Consider the following 14,769-nt stretch of genomic DNA (forward strand, 5'->3'; position numbering starts at 1 on the left):
GGAACTGACATTCATGACACGCTGCTTTTCTACTTTCTTTGGCCTAGATGCAGTGACTGAAGTGAAGACTGACATCTATGTGACAAGTTTTGGCCCCGTGTCAGACACTGACATGGTAAGTTATAGTTCCTGCAAAGGTAAAAGTGAAAGATGATGCAACAAGTCAAAGAAAATAAATTGGAGTTTGTAGCTATTTTCTAGGGAGAATCCTTGTCTCATATGAATTCCCTACCCTCACCATCCTACATTTGGCCAAATTCATCTTTTTCCCTGCTCTCTCCACCTATTCACATATAAAGCATATATTCTCATCAGGAATACCCTTACCTTCTTTCCACAACACATCTTTCAAAATTAAACTTGTATCCCTATCCTCAATTAAACTTTCCCTAACTTCTCTCTTCACATTTTGTCAGTACTACACACATATTAGTAAAGATAGGTTATGTGAGGAGAGCATTTTGGTGGGGACTCCCAGAGAGTCAAGCAGCTTGTGGTATCATCCAAGAAAGATGTTCCTTGCAAACGGGCCCTATTTGTTCGGGTAATGGACTGATCATGGTGATGCACAATATTTGGAGAAAGAGTCAAAACCACTTTTGGAAACTGTTCCTTCTACAAATGTAAGCAGGGGAAAGCTTCAGAGAAGAGTCAAGGAATAGGGCAGTGCACAGCAGAGCCAGTAAGGGGGGACTCATGAGACATTTTCAAGGACTTCTCCTTCTCCTTCCATTATCTCTTGCTACCAAAGCAAAGAATGTAGTGGAAAGTTGAGGCAGGAGATCCCATCCTAATGGACCACCTGATCAATACCTACTAAGTATCAGATATTTGATTGAATAATTATCATATGAAAACAAAGAAGCTATTATATGCTCAATATGCCTGGCAGTTAATAGATGCTCAAAGAATTTTTGTTGAATGAGTGACTTTGTATGAAAAAGAAAAATCTAAAATCAGAAAAAAATGTTTAAAAATATGAAATGTCCAAAAAATATGAAATGTCCATGATCACAACTTTGATTTTTTTTTCTGTGTCTCTTCAGTGGGACTACTACTTAGCAGGGAACAAGTCTTCTTTAAACCTACTGGGTAAATCTCAACAGTTGTAAAAGGATGTGATAGAGTTTGCCTGTAGGTAATATAGAATGATTGAGTGGATTTGAATAGGGCAGTAAAAATATGCAAGTGTTGTTTTAGAATGATTTAGAATGACCTAGCAGTCTGTGCAGGATGGACTACAAGGGGGAAAAGACTGAAGGTTAAGAGTTGGTTTAGGTATGTTGACTTTACATGGCTCTTCCTTCAATCAGACAAGGTCTATGGGTCAGTTGGAGAAGAAGGCTAGTCTTCAGCAGAGGGAGTCATGAGTCGTTGTGAGGCCAGGCCTGAACTTTGTCTTTCAAGTGTGGAACAAAGAGGATACAGAGATATAATGGGCTCCCTGTATACTCCTTAAGGGCAAGTACCAAGTCTTCATGCCTTCCCTGGCACTTAATAGAATACTTGACACATAGGGAGAGCTCAGTAAAGGACATGTTTGAGGTATGAGGGGTGGAGGAGATGGGTCTCTCATAGGGGCATCAGGAAAGCCTGTATGTCTAGATTATTCCTTCTTAACCTGTTGACTAATAACACCGACAGCTCAGATCCACGCATGTGTTGAAACTATTGTTGCAAATGATACTACGGATAAAAGACTGGTATCCAAGATCTACAAAGAACTTCTCAAACTCAATACACGAGAAACAAATAAACAAATCAAAAAATGGGCAGAAGATATGAACAGGCACTTTTCCAATGAAGACATACAAATGGCTAACAGACACATGAAAAAATGTTCAAAATCATTAGCCATCAGGGAAATTCAAATCAAAACCACACTAAGATACCACCTTACGCCAGTTAGAATGGCAAAAATTGACAAGGCAAGAAACAACAATTGCTGGAGAGGATGTGGAGAAAGGGGATCCCTCCTCCATTGTTGGTGGGAATGCAAGTTGGTACAGCCACTCTGGAAAACAATGTGGAGGTCCCTTAAAAAGTTAAAAATTGAGCTACCCTATGATCCAGCAATTACAGTACTGGGTGTTTACCCCAAAGATACAGACGTAGTGAAGAGAAGAGCCAAATGCACCCCAATGTTCGTAGCAGCATTGTCCACAATAGCTAAATCATGGAAGGAGCCAAGATGCCCTTCAACAGATGACTGGATTAAGAAGTTGTGGTCCATATATACAATGGAATATTACTCAGCTATCAAAAAGAACGAATTCTCAACATTTGCTGCAACATGGACGGCACTGGAGGAGATAATGCTAAGTGAAATAAGTCAAGCAGAGAAAGACAATTATCATATGGTTTCTCTCATCTATGGAACATAAGAACTAGGAAGATTGGTAGGGGAAGAAAGGGATAAAGAAAGGGGGGTAATCAGAAGGGGGAATGAAGCATGAGAGACTATGGACTCTGAGAAACAAACTGAGGGCTTCAGAGGGGAGGGGTGTGGGGGAATGGGATAGGCTGGTGATGGGTAGTAAGGAGGGCACGTATTGCATGGTGCACTGGGTGTTATATGCAACTAATGAATCATTGAACTTTGTATCAAAAACCAGGGATGTACTGTATGGTGACTAACATAATATAATAAAAAAAAACATTAAAAAAAAAACTATTGTCAGTTGGTCATTCAACAAGTACTCCTCAAAAGCCCAAGTCTGCATTAATGGGCTGTAGGAATCCCTATATTCAGAGAACTTATAGGCCACTGGAGATAACCAGATTCACCAGGGATATGCAGCTCTCTCTTTGTATTGCTGGGAACTAGTGATGAATTAGGATTTTTACAAGAAAGCGACTGAAGCTACTCTGAACACATATATTTACACTCCCACACTCTCATTTACTCTCACTCATGCACCAACATCCACAAATACATTCAGACAAATATACATGCACACAAGAAAATACATATAGAATAAAAATAGTCCACATGTTATCCCAGGCACTTCATGAACACACGTGTGCAGATACCTAAATCCAGGAATACTATGGAAACACACATGTAGCCCCTACCCAAACCAGCTCCTCTCCCTACTCCTCCCCCACCCAAGTAGGCACACATGGGTATACAGAGGCCCTGGAGACATTTCAAACAATCCAGATTTTCTATCTCTTGAAGTTTCATATTCTACTTGCTTGTTTTTCTCCCTCATGCTTAAGTAGAAGCAACAGAATGGCTTTCCTGATAGGAGGGCAGACTTTCATCAAATAAATTTCAGGTTATTTTTAGTTGTACTTCCATCTTGTTACAAGGTAGAACAGCTATGATCGCTCTGGCTGGGAAACACATTAATGATGTTTTTAAAAAGTTTCTTCTTCTTGTACTACTTAGTATACTGTGGCAATTGGCCCTGGGTCAGGGATGACTTTTTGGGTGAAACATCAGAAAGTTGTTTGACTTTAGCAACTAGCTGAAGCAATAACCCAGGTTCTCCTGAGACTATAGACTGCTTGGGTGAGTAGATGAAAACTAGAGCTGCCTGGGTTCTTGACTTACTTCCAGCCAAATGGAATTTTGGTCCAGAATACATTCCTAAGAAAATAGGGACAAGTTTCTTGTTCATAAAGAGGAAAAGCTGTGGTGCCAGTTTGAGCACTGAACCAGTATCACCCATAACCCTTTGCAGCCATTGTACTCCTTACTCAAACACTGACCTCCACAGACATAGATCCTGCGTTTGACAAAAAGCTCCATAAAGGGCCATATCTGTTTTGTTAATCTTCATACCACCAATACCTTATCAATATTTGACACTTGGTAGACTCTCAACTATTGTTAAATGCAAGAATAAATGATGTGGAACAAATTAAATTTGAGGGGAAAATTATGACTGTGTTCCTCCACTTGACTGAAAGTCCTTCAAAGGTAAAGAATAGGTCCTTTGTTAAGTGTTTATTGAAATATGAAATATTAATAGCAAGCCTTGCAGACAAAGAATAAAAGTAGCTTTCTTTAGGAGATTCTATAGAATAGCAAGACTAGTGAGTCAGTGATTGATGACTCCAAGCTTTGGGCTACTAGTTTGGGTGGCATTTCCATTTATGAATGCAAGGAGCTGTAACAATAGAGAATTGGGCAGAGATGAAAGCAAACCATAGTAGATGTTTCTAAGGGAAAAGTCAGAGAAAGAAAATTTGTTAAAGAGTACAAGATATAAACTGGAAACTGATTATAATGGGGATTTTACAGGCATCACAAATGAAAGTCTTGCGTTAACCATTTGTAACAAATAAAGCTTGATGGACAAAAAAATAAATGCTACTCCTTAACAGTAATACCAATCTGTACTGATGCTCCCCCAGGAGAGACAGAACAAGGGATACAATCCCAATTTGAATTATCTAAGGCCATATGACCTTCTATGACTTTCTATTTTTAGAATATTTTACACCATTTTCTCAATCCATGAATGAGAAGATGGTGTGGGTAGCAATGAGGGAAGGCTGCAAAAGATTTAGTGAAAATGCAGTTTCATTGCCACTTCTCTCTCAAACTGGGTATGTCCATGCCTCACCGGTGAGCAGTGGCTGTTGACAAGTGGGAATTTTCCCTGGTCTCCCAACATCCTTTTTTTTTATTTTTAAAGATTTTATTTATTTATTTGACAGAGAGAACACAAGCAGGGGAAGCAGCAGGCAGAGGGACAGGGAGAAGCAGGGGCTGATGCGGGGCTCAATCCCTGGGCCCTGGGATCAGGACCTGAGCTGAAGGCAGATGCTTAACCGACTGAGCCACCCAGGTGTCCCTGCCAAGATCCTTTGAATCAGAACACAGAGAAAGTGGGATACCTGCTTCAAAATGGAAAACTATGCATATGGTCGGTGATTGGAAAGGAAGGTAGAAAGTTGACAGCTGGTATTTTCTAAGGAGTAGATCTTAAAGTTCTTACCACACACACACAAACACACACACACACACACACACACACACACACACAGGTGACTCTATGAGGTGATAGAAGTGTTAATTTGATTGTGATAAAACTAGTGAGAAAATAAAGAAGACAAAGATCAGTAATGTTAGTAGAGTCAGAATGAGAACAACTGGGAAACGTGAAATGCCAATTGTAGGTATTGTCAACTTCACTCTCTTCCCAGGAATACTTTAACTATTTAGGTACCTGCTAGGTAACAAATGCCAGCTGCTGCTTGTCAACAGAGAAACTTCCTAGGGTATACAATGGACAGCCAGGTAATGAGGCAAGTAGCAATACAATAAGAGAACTAATCATATAGCCTAATGAAAAAAAGAAAAGAAAAGAGACTTGGGAAATATGAATTCATAAAAGATATTATAATCACAATTCTTTGTAACAGATGTTGTACACTTGGGTCTGACTACTGCTTGTGAAAATCATGCAAAGTTACCAGAGTATCCAAAGACCATAAAGAAAAAAAACGGTATTGATTAAAAAGAAAGTATCACAGAGACCTTCTTCCTGGTGGCAGTGGGCTTGAAATTGTTGTACCTGTTTCCTGCCTAGCACAGGAAAAAGTGGCTATGTTCACTTCAAGCCCTCACTTACTGGCAGTCCGAGGCACAGAATGAAGGGGAGCCTTTGCCAATTTTGAAAGACTCTTGGGCTGTCAGTTTCCTCTTATTCTATAGGATACCATATTCCCAGATGCAGTATAGATAGGAGTCCATGTCTATGGGGTTTTGCCTAGGAGTCCATGACCAAGAATCTCCTGGGCTACTTTTATGTGAAATAGACAGGCAGGACACATAAACAATGTTAATAAGACTATTTCAAGGACTAAACGCAACTGAAAGGGGCAGGTGGATTATAATTCTTCAAAATTCAGACTGATGGTAAGAAGGCAAAGAGCAAAGGGAGGACTGGATGATCAAAATAAGGGGTGAGTGGTCTGCCTATAATCAATGACAACGCCTTCACTATCATGTACTTGTCAAGTACCTTGGCCCCAGAACATGCTAAAGTTAAATCAGCCTTGAAGTCCCTTCCTAGGAGCCTGCTTTGAAACACTGCACAGTGTTAGAGAATTGAAGACATTCAGGGTTTTAACACTAAATGAGAAATTCTTCCCTAAGTGCTACAAGTCATCTTTGCCTAGTATAGTGCCTTTCCCAGGAGGCAGATTCAGGCTTACTATCTGGAATATTTTACTTAAGTGCATCACAAAACAATGAAATTTAATTGTCAATTTGGAAGCCATCATTTTTTTGAGAATATACAAGGATTCAATTTTCAAGGAATTGCTTACATTGCTAGAATGGTCAGGTCAAAATTGATTGCTTTTGGCCAAAGGTCATGGGATATTTATGGAGCAAATAATCACTATGTAATTTCCCCCAATAGTTCTGACTATAGAGAAAATAACATATTAAAAAATGGGTACCCATCACCCAGCTTTTTTACATCTTAAAATTTTTTCCAAATTTTTTTCCTAATAAAAAAATCTTTGGTGATACAGATGAAGTCCCCTGTGTGCTTTAACCTGATCCCATTTTTCTCTCTACCTCCATCCCCAATTAGAGATAATTAAAACAATAAATTAACTTTTTTGGGGGTCATTTCTACACATCTTCTAGACTTATAACTAAAGATGCATCTATCACATACAATAGCAACTATTACAATAAATAAACAGTGGTTTTCATGTTTTCAAACTATAAATATATTTCAAACTATAAAATGCATCATAGCTTGTGTATTATTTTACAATTTATTTTTTTCAGCCATGTATTAGAAGCTATTCTTTTTGATGCATTTAACCTAATTCATTTATTTTAACTGCTATAGACTATTACAGTGTATGCATATTTTTTATGTATACATTTGTCCAATTCTCTTGCCAATGTGCATTTAGGCTCTTTCCAATTTTTTGCTATTAAAAAACTGACAGTAATAAACATTCTTGTATACATCTTCTTGAGAATGTGTTTGAGTTTCTGTAGGGTGTGTTCCTACAAATAAAATTTTTTATTTGTAATGGTTGTACATTTTTAAGTTTTTTCAGACAGGACCAAATAACTCTCTTGATGATTATACCAATTTATAATCCCACTGGCAGTGTATGAAAGGTCCATTTCTCTGCACTGTTGCTAACTTTCTATTGTTACACTGTTTTTTTGCCATTCTAATGAGTATGAAATGGTGTCTAATTGATATTAGATTGCCTTTGAGGTTAAGCAGTCTTTTATGTATTTAGTGGCCAACATAGCCACTAAAAACAAGGTGTCTTTGCCATCACCTGCACTACCACCACCACAGCAACTCCATGCAGATCCTGTTTCCTCATGTTGACATTTCTGAACTGAAGTTTCCTGTGGGGTGTGTGTGTGTGTGTGTGTGTGTGTGTGTGTGTGATTGGTGTTCCTTAGGTCACTAGTTTGATTCTAGCTCCAAAAAACTGGTAATTTAAGTTTTGACTCCTAATTTACAAAGGAGAACTCATAATATGGGAGTTTCTACAAGATTTTCTAGAAAGGCCAAACAAATGACAGTGAACAGTAATAAATATAGATAGATCTATTCTACATTTTATTACTAATTTTCTAAGATGTGTGTGTGTGTGTTATAAATGTATTTGAAATTTTGCAACTTCTCTTTTGTCCCCTATTAAGATTATTGCATGATTTTTCTCCTTTAATCTATTAATGCAGTTAATTACATTAATAAGTTTCTCTAATGTTAGGTCATCTTTTACATTCGTTGAAAGAATCAAACTTGATAATGATTTTTAAATACATGTATTGGTTTGTGTAACTATTATTTTATTCATGGTTCTTTGTATCTGTGTTCATAGGAGTTCCCAATTCTCATTACCTCAACTGCTAGTACTCTAGTTCAGGCCACCATTGCCACTAGCATATCTAACTGTAAAAACCCCTAACTGATTTCCCTGTCTCTACTCTTGTCACCCTATAATCTATTATCTACAGGATGATAGTAATTATACATAATACACACACACACACACACACACACACACACACACATACACACAGAAAATAGTTTAATGGAACCTCATGTACCAATCACCCAGTTCAAAACTTAACAATTTTTGTCAAATCTTATTTAATCCTACTCCTACCCCCAATTATTCTCCCCATTTTGTCTCTTTTTCTTTATTAAACTTATCAGAAGTTTCTATATTGTTAGTGTTGTCAAAGTAACCTGTTTTGGGTTTTGTTCATCATATGTATTATTTATTTTTTGTTTTCTGTTTCACAAATTTTTACATCTGTCTGGATCATTTTTTTCTTTCCTCCTTCCTTCCCTCTCTCTCTGCTATTCATCCATACTTCATTTTTTTAATTAGAAGCTCATCAGATCCCCACCATCTATGGCCCAGGTGGAGGAGCACCAGTGTGGGGACCGACACACATATCGTGAGCAGTGGGAGGGGGTGGAAGCAGCACGGTGGCTCCAGGATGCCCATGGATGGTTGAAGGTGGAAGGAGAGTGGGAAACAGAGGCAGAGACCAGAGATGCTCCTGCCACTGCTGCATCCCTGCCTTCTCCATAAGAGTCAATTATCTTTTTCTTTATTTTACTTGGGGTACTCTGTGGTCCTTCCGGTTTCTTGAGATAGATTAGTTTAAACTTTTACTTTTTTAAGTCTATCTGTAAGGCTTCTTTACAGCTATCAATTTCCTTCCAAGTACCATTTGAGTGTCCCACCATAAGATTTCACATTCTATAAGCATTTTCACTATTGTTTAGTCCTAAGTATTTTCTAATATCCTTTATGGTTTTTCTTTGCTTCTTGAAATTTTTATAGTGGGATTTTCAATTTTTACATGTAAAACTTTGTTATTATTTTCTAATTTAATGCCTCATATTGAAAAAGATGTTTTGAAGGGTGTGAAATACTTTTGTGTCCTGAGATTTGCTTTATGACTTAGCACATGATCACTTATTTTTGGTAAAAAATGTGTTTTACTAAGTGTTAGGTGGATAAGTCTATATATATATACACAGATACATATGTATCTATCTATCTATAGGTCTATCTATCTATACATCCCTTAGCTTCTCTTGTCAATTGGGTTGTTCACATATTTTAATAATGTAAATTTTTGTTCTGATTGTTTATTCATTTCATTATTGTTCGATAGGTTTGTCACATTCTCCTTGTAATTTGAATTTGCCTTATGTATTTTGAGTCCATGTTATACATAAAAATTTAGAATTGTTATTGTTCCACTGAACATACTTTATTTTTTAATGTAATAATGGTTTACCCAAAGAAAATTATGTTTGTCTTACAGTCCACTCTGTACTTTATAGTTTTACCACATTATTTTGATAATATTTGCCCATATATATGTTTCTATTACTTTACTTTCAACCTGTGTTTTTATGTTTCTTTAGGTGTGACTCTTGTATATACATAGGATGTGGCTACACTGTTTATTTATCCTTAGAATATATTGTTTGTTTCTACTATCTTATGTATTCTTTTTCCCATGTTTTTCCATGCTTTATTTTTACTTGTCTTTTATAGATTGAAGCATTTCCGATATTCCCAATTGTTTTTCTCTACTGTTTTATATTTTATGTCTAGTGCATCTTAGTGGTTAGTTTAAACATTAACATACATACTTGACCTAAAGTTTAATATCCCAACTCTCCTCCCAAGTAATGCAATAATGCATTAACCAACATACCCCTACTCCCTTCTTCTATTAGGTTTACTCTAGCTATTTATTCTACCTAGTTTTTATAGTCCTTATTATTTGTAGAGAGCCATTATTTGTTTAGTTTAACCATATGTTGGTTAATAGTTGTGCTCACTATTCCTCCTTCCATCTTCCTGCTATTTTAATTTTCAACTACATAAATAACTTATTTTAATAGTTCTTTTTATAAAGTTTTAGTCAATCATTTATTTATAAAAATATTTATATTTTATATTTTCTGAAGCTCTTTGGTGGAAGGGTGCAAGATGGTGGAGTAGGAGGACCCTAAGCTCTCCCCTTCCCATGTTTACAACTAGATAACATCTAAGTCAATAAACCAGAGAGTGATCCAAAGACTGGCAGAACAAACTCCATAACTAAATGTAGAGAAGAAGTGCGTCAGAGAGGTTAGGAAGGGCAGAACCAGTAGTAGGGAGCTTCCCACAGAAGAGATGGAACTGTGGTCATGGAGAGGAGAAAGCACAAGGGAGCCCACACAGGGAAAATGAATCCCTGTAATGTCTGGCCTTGAAAACCAGAGTTTCTGAATTCCATGAGTTTGTATAATCAGCAGGACTTGGAACCTGGAGCTTTAAAAGTCAGCTGACTCAGCACTGGGTAAGCTGGGAGGATGAGTGGTAGCCAGGTCCCTGTCCTTAAAGAGACAACAGACTGAGGAAAAGCAACATAGAAGTGACAGCTTGCACAACTGGAGGGAGATCTGATTATACTATTGTGTGGTGTATTGGGGGACTTCTTTGAGAACAAAGGAGCTGTCAGGTGCCATTTTCTTCCCCTACTCCCCAGATAAACTCAGACCCACCTGTGAGAGGTGGCACTACACAGACACTTGCTACCTAACATATTAACAGTGTGTCCCACTCATGAGTTTTCCTGAGGACTTGTCCACTCCAAGCCTGCTGGCCTCTGCCCTGCACTTAGTATAGATTTTAACACCACACAGGCCCTGCCCTGCTTCTACCTCCCTGTGCTGCACCCATGTGGCCACCATGCTTAGGGATCCTGCCTATGACTAGTGGCTCAATGCAAATTTTTTAATGCCATGTGTGTGCCATGACCAGTGGCTGAATGCACAGACACTTTGTACCCCTGACTACCTCTGCTGCTACACACCACACCTCTGGCTACTGCTGTGATTTGAGGGATCAGCCTAAGACTAGTAGCTCAGTGCAAATTTTGCTAATGCCAACACTTCTCCCCTGAGCCCTCCTATGGTCATGCTCTGCCTCAGAGCTAGTCTGTCTGGGTCTCACACACAGAGTGAAAGCACGCCCACAACAGGCAGAAAGTCCGTGCAGAAGTCTGGACTGAAAGGGGAAGCTATACAGACACAATAGCAGGATGCAAGCAACACACATAGGAGGCTGCTCTGAAGTGTCAGGTTCTGATGAACAGGGGATACTACACTGCAGGGCACTACAGAATCTCTTCTTTATAAAACCACTACTTTCAAGAGCAAAGGATGTAGCCGATTTTCCTAACACACAGAAAGAGACACAGAGAGGTAGACAAAATGAAGAGGCAGAGGAATTTTTCTCAAATAAACACAACAAAATCACAACAGGATACCTAAATGAAACTGAAGTAAGTAATATGCTTGATAGAGAATTTAAAGCAATGATCATAAAGATACTCGTTGGACTTGAGAAAAGAGTGGAGGACATCAGTGAGACCCTTAACAAAGAGATAAAAAATAACATATCAGGGATGAAGAACTTTATAAATGCAATTAAAAATACAGTAGATGGAACACAGAGTAGGCTACAGGAAGCAGAGGAACATATCAGTGACCTGGAGGATAGAATGATAGAAAGCAATCAAGCTTAACAGATGAGAGACAAAAACTGCATGATGAGCATAGATTTAGGGAACTCAGAGACTCTATCAACCATAATCACATTCATATTATAGGAATCCCAGAAGGAAAAGAGAGAGAAAAGGGGGCAGAAAATGTATTTGAAGAAATAATTGCTGAATCTGGGGACAAAAACAGATGTCCAGATTCAGGAGGCACAGCGATTCTCCCAACAAATTTAACCCAAAGAGGTCCACACAAAGACACATAGTAATAAAATGGCAAAAAAAAAAAAAAGGTAAAAAAAAAGAATTTTAAAGGTTACAAGAGAAAAAACAGTTACATACGAAGGAAACCCAATAAGGAAATCAGCTGATTTTTCAGCAGAAACTTTTCAGGCTAGAAGAAAGTGGCATGATATATTCAGATGGATGAAAGGGAAAAATCTGTGGCCAAGAATACTCTATCCAGCAAGGCTATCATTCAGAATAGAAGGAGAGATAAAGAGTTTCTCAGACAAACAAAAAACTAAAGGAGTTCATGACAACTAAGCCACACCTACAAGAAATAATAAAGGGGACTCTGACAGGAAAGGAAAGACTGTAAGTAGGAGTAAGAAAAGTAGGAAACACAAAAGCAGTAAACATATCTGTAAAAATCAGTCAAGGGACTCTTGACACACTTATATCAATAGATCATCTAAACAGAAAATCAACAAGGAAGCAGTGGCTTTGAATGACACACCGGACAAGATGGATTTAACAGATCTATTCAGAACATTCTATCCTAAAAGAACAGAATGCATATTCTTTTCAAAAGCACATGGAATGTTCTCCAGAATAGATCACATATGAGGCCATAAAACAAGTCACAACAATTTCAAAAAGATCAAAGTAATACCATGCACGTTTTCTGACCACAATGCTATGAAACTGGAAATCAACCAGAAGAAAAAATCTGGAAAAAAGCACAACTTTATGGAGGTCAAATAACATGCTACTTACTAAACAATGAATGAACAAAATAAGAAATCAAAGAAGAAATAAAAAAAGTACACAGAAACAAATGAAAATGAAAACATAATGGTCCAAAACCTTTGGAATACAGTAAAAGCAGTCCTAAGAAGGAAGTTTATAGCAATACAGTCCTACCTCAAGAAGCAAGAAATATCTCAAATAAACAACCTAAAATTATACCCAAAGGAGCTAGATAAAGAACAACAAACAAAACCAAAAACCAGCAGAAGTGAAATAATAAATATTAGAGCAGAAATAAATAATATAGAAACTAGGAAAGGAATTGAACAGATCGATGAAACCAGGAACTGGTTCTTTGAAAAGATCAATAAAATTGATAAACCTCTAGCCAGATTCACCAAAAAGAGAGAGAAGTACTCAAAATCAGAAATGAAGGGGAGAAATAATTAACATCCCAGAAATAAAAACAATTGTAAGAGAATATTGTGAAAAACTATATGCCAACAAATTAGACAACCTAGAAGAAATGGATAAATTCCTAGAAATATATAATCTACCAAAACTGAACCAGGAAGAAATAGAATATTTGAACAGACTGATTAACAGCAAGGAAATTGAACCAGTAGTCACAGAACCCAGCAAACAAAAGGCCAGGACTAGACGGTTTCACATTTAAATAAGAGTTAAAACCTATTCTTCTCAAACACTTCCAAAAAATAGAAGGAAATCTTCCAAATTTATTCTATGAAGCCAGTATCACCCTGATACCAAAACCACACCACAAAAGAAGAGAACTACAGGCCAATATCTCTCATGAACATGGATGCAAAATTCCTAAATAAAATATTAGCACCCGGATTCCAGCAATATATATTTTTTTTATAAAATCATTTATCACATTCAAGTGGAATTTATTCCCAGCATGCAGGGTGGTTCAGTATTCACAAATCAATTAATGTGATACATCACATCCATAAAAGAAAGGATAAAAACCACATGATGATTTCAACAGATGTAGAAAAAGCATTTCACAAAGTACAACATTCATTCAGGATAAAAGCCCTCAACCAAGTAGGTTTGGAGGGAACATACCTCAACATAATAAAAGCCACATATGAAAAACCCACAGTTAACATCATCCTCAATGGGGAAAAACTGAGAGCATTTCCCCTAAGGTCAGGAATAAGACAAGGATGTCCACTCTCACCACTTTTATTCAATATAGTACTGGGAGTCCTAGCCACAGCAACTAGATAACAAAAAGAAATAAAAGGCATCCAAATCAGTAAGGAAGAAGTTAAGCTTTCACTATTTGCAGATGACACGATACTGTATGTAGAAAACACTAAAGATTCCACCAAAAACCTACTAGAACCGATTAATGATTTCAGTAAAGCCACAGGATACAAAATCAGTGTGCAGAAATCTGTTAAATTTCCATACATTAATAATGAAATAGCAGAAAAAAACATTAGGAAAATAATCCCATTTACAATTGCTCCAAAAATAATAAGACACCTAGGAATAAACCTAACCAAAGGGTGAATAGCATATACTCTGAAAACTATAAAACACTGATGCAAGAAATTGAAGACAACACAAAGAAATGGAAAGATATTCCATGCTCACAGACTGGAAGAACAAATATTGTTAAAATGTCTGTACTACCCAAAACAATCTACACATTTAATGCAATCCCTATCAAACTACCAACAGCATTTTTCACAGAACTATAACAATACTGACATTTATATGGAACCACAAAAGTCACCAATTTCCAAAGCAATTTTGAAGCAATTGCTTTCAAGTGCCAAATTATGGAAGCAGCTTAAGTGTCCATTGATAGACAAATGGAGATAAGGAAGATGTGTTATATATAGACAATGGAATATTAGTCACCCATAAAAAAGAATGAGCTCTTGCCATTTGTGACAACATGGATGGAGATAGAGAAGCAAAATAGGAGGTATCACAATTAGAGATTTCAAGTTACATTACAAAGCTGTGTAATCAAAACGGTATGGTAATGGCACATAAATAGACATATAGATCAATAGAACAGAGTAGAAAACCCAGAAGTAAACCCACAAATATATGGTCAACTAATCAACAAAGAATGCAAGAATATCCAATGGGAAAAAGTCTCTTCAACAAATGGTGTTGAGAAAACTGGACAGCAACACACAAAAGAATGAAACTGGACCACTTTTTTATACCACGCACAAAAATAAATTCAAAACGGATTAAATACCTGAATGTAGGAC

At 37.2% G+C, this 14,769-nt stretch overlaps 1 protein-coding gene across 1 annotated transcript in view; it reads left to right on the top strand.

Annotated features, from left to right (window-relative positions):
* The window catches only part of GABRA3 (gamma-aminobutyric acid type A receptor subunit alpha3), a 370,374-nt gene that overhangs the window by 231,885 nt on the left and 123,720 nt on the right, over positions 1-14,769 (top strand). Inside the window, exon 4 of the mRNA XM_048213585.2 lies at positions 48-115. Within this exon, the coding sequence (XP_048069542.1) occupies positions 48-115 (68 nt within the window). The remainder of the gene's footprint in view (positions 1-47; positions 116-14,769) is intronic.

This window comes from Ursus arctos, chromosome X (assembly GCF_023065955.2).
Source record: "Ursus arctos isolate Adak ecotype North America chromosome X, UrsArc2.0, whole genome shotgun sequence".
Lineage (NCBI taxonomy): Eukaryota > Metazoa > Chordata > Mammalia > Carnivora > Ursidae > Ursus > Ursus arctos.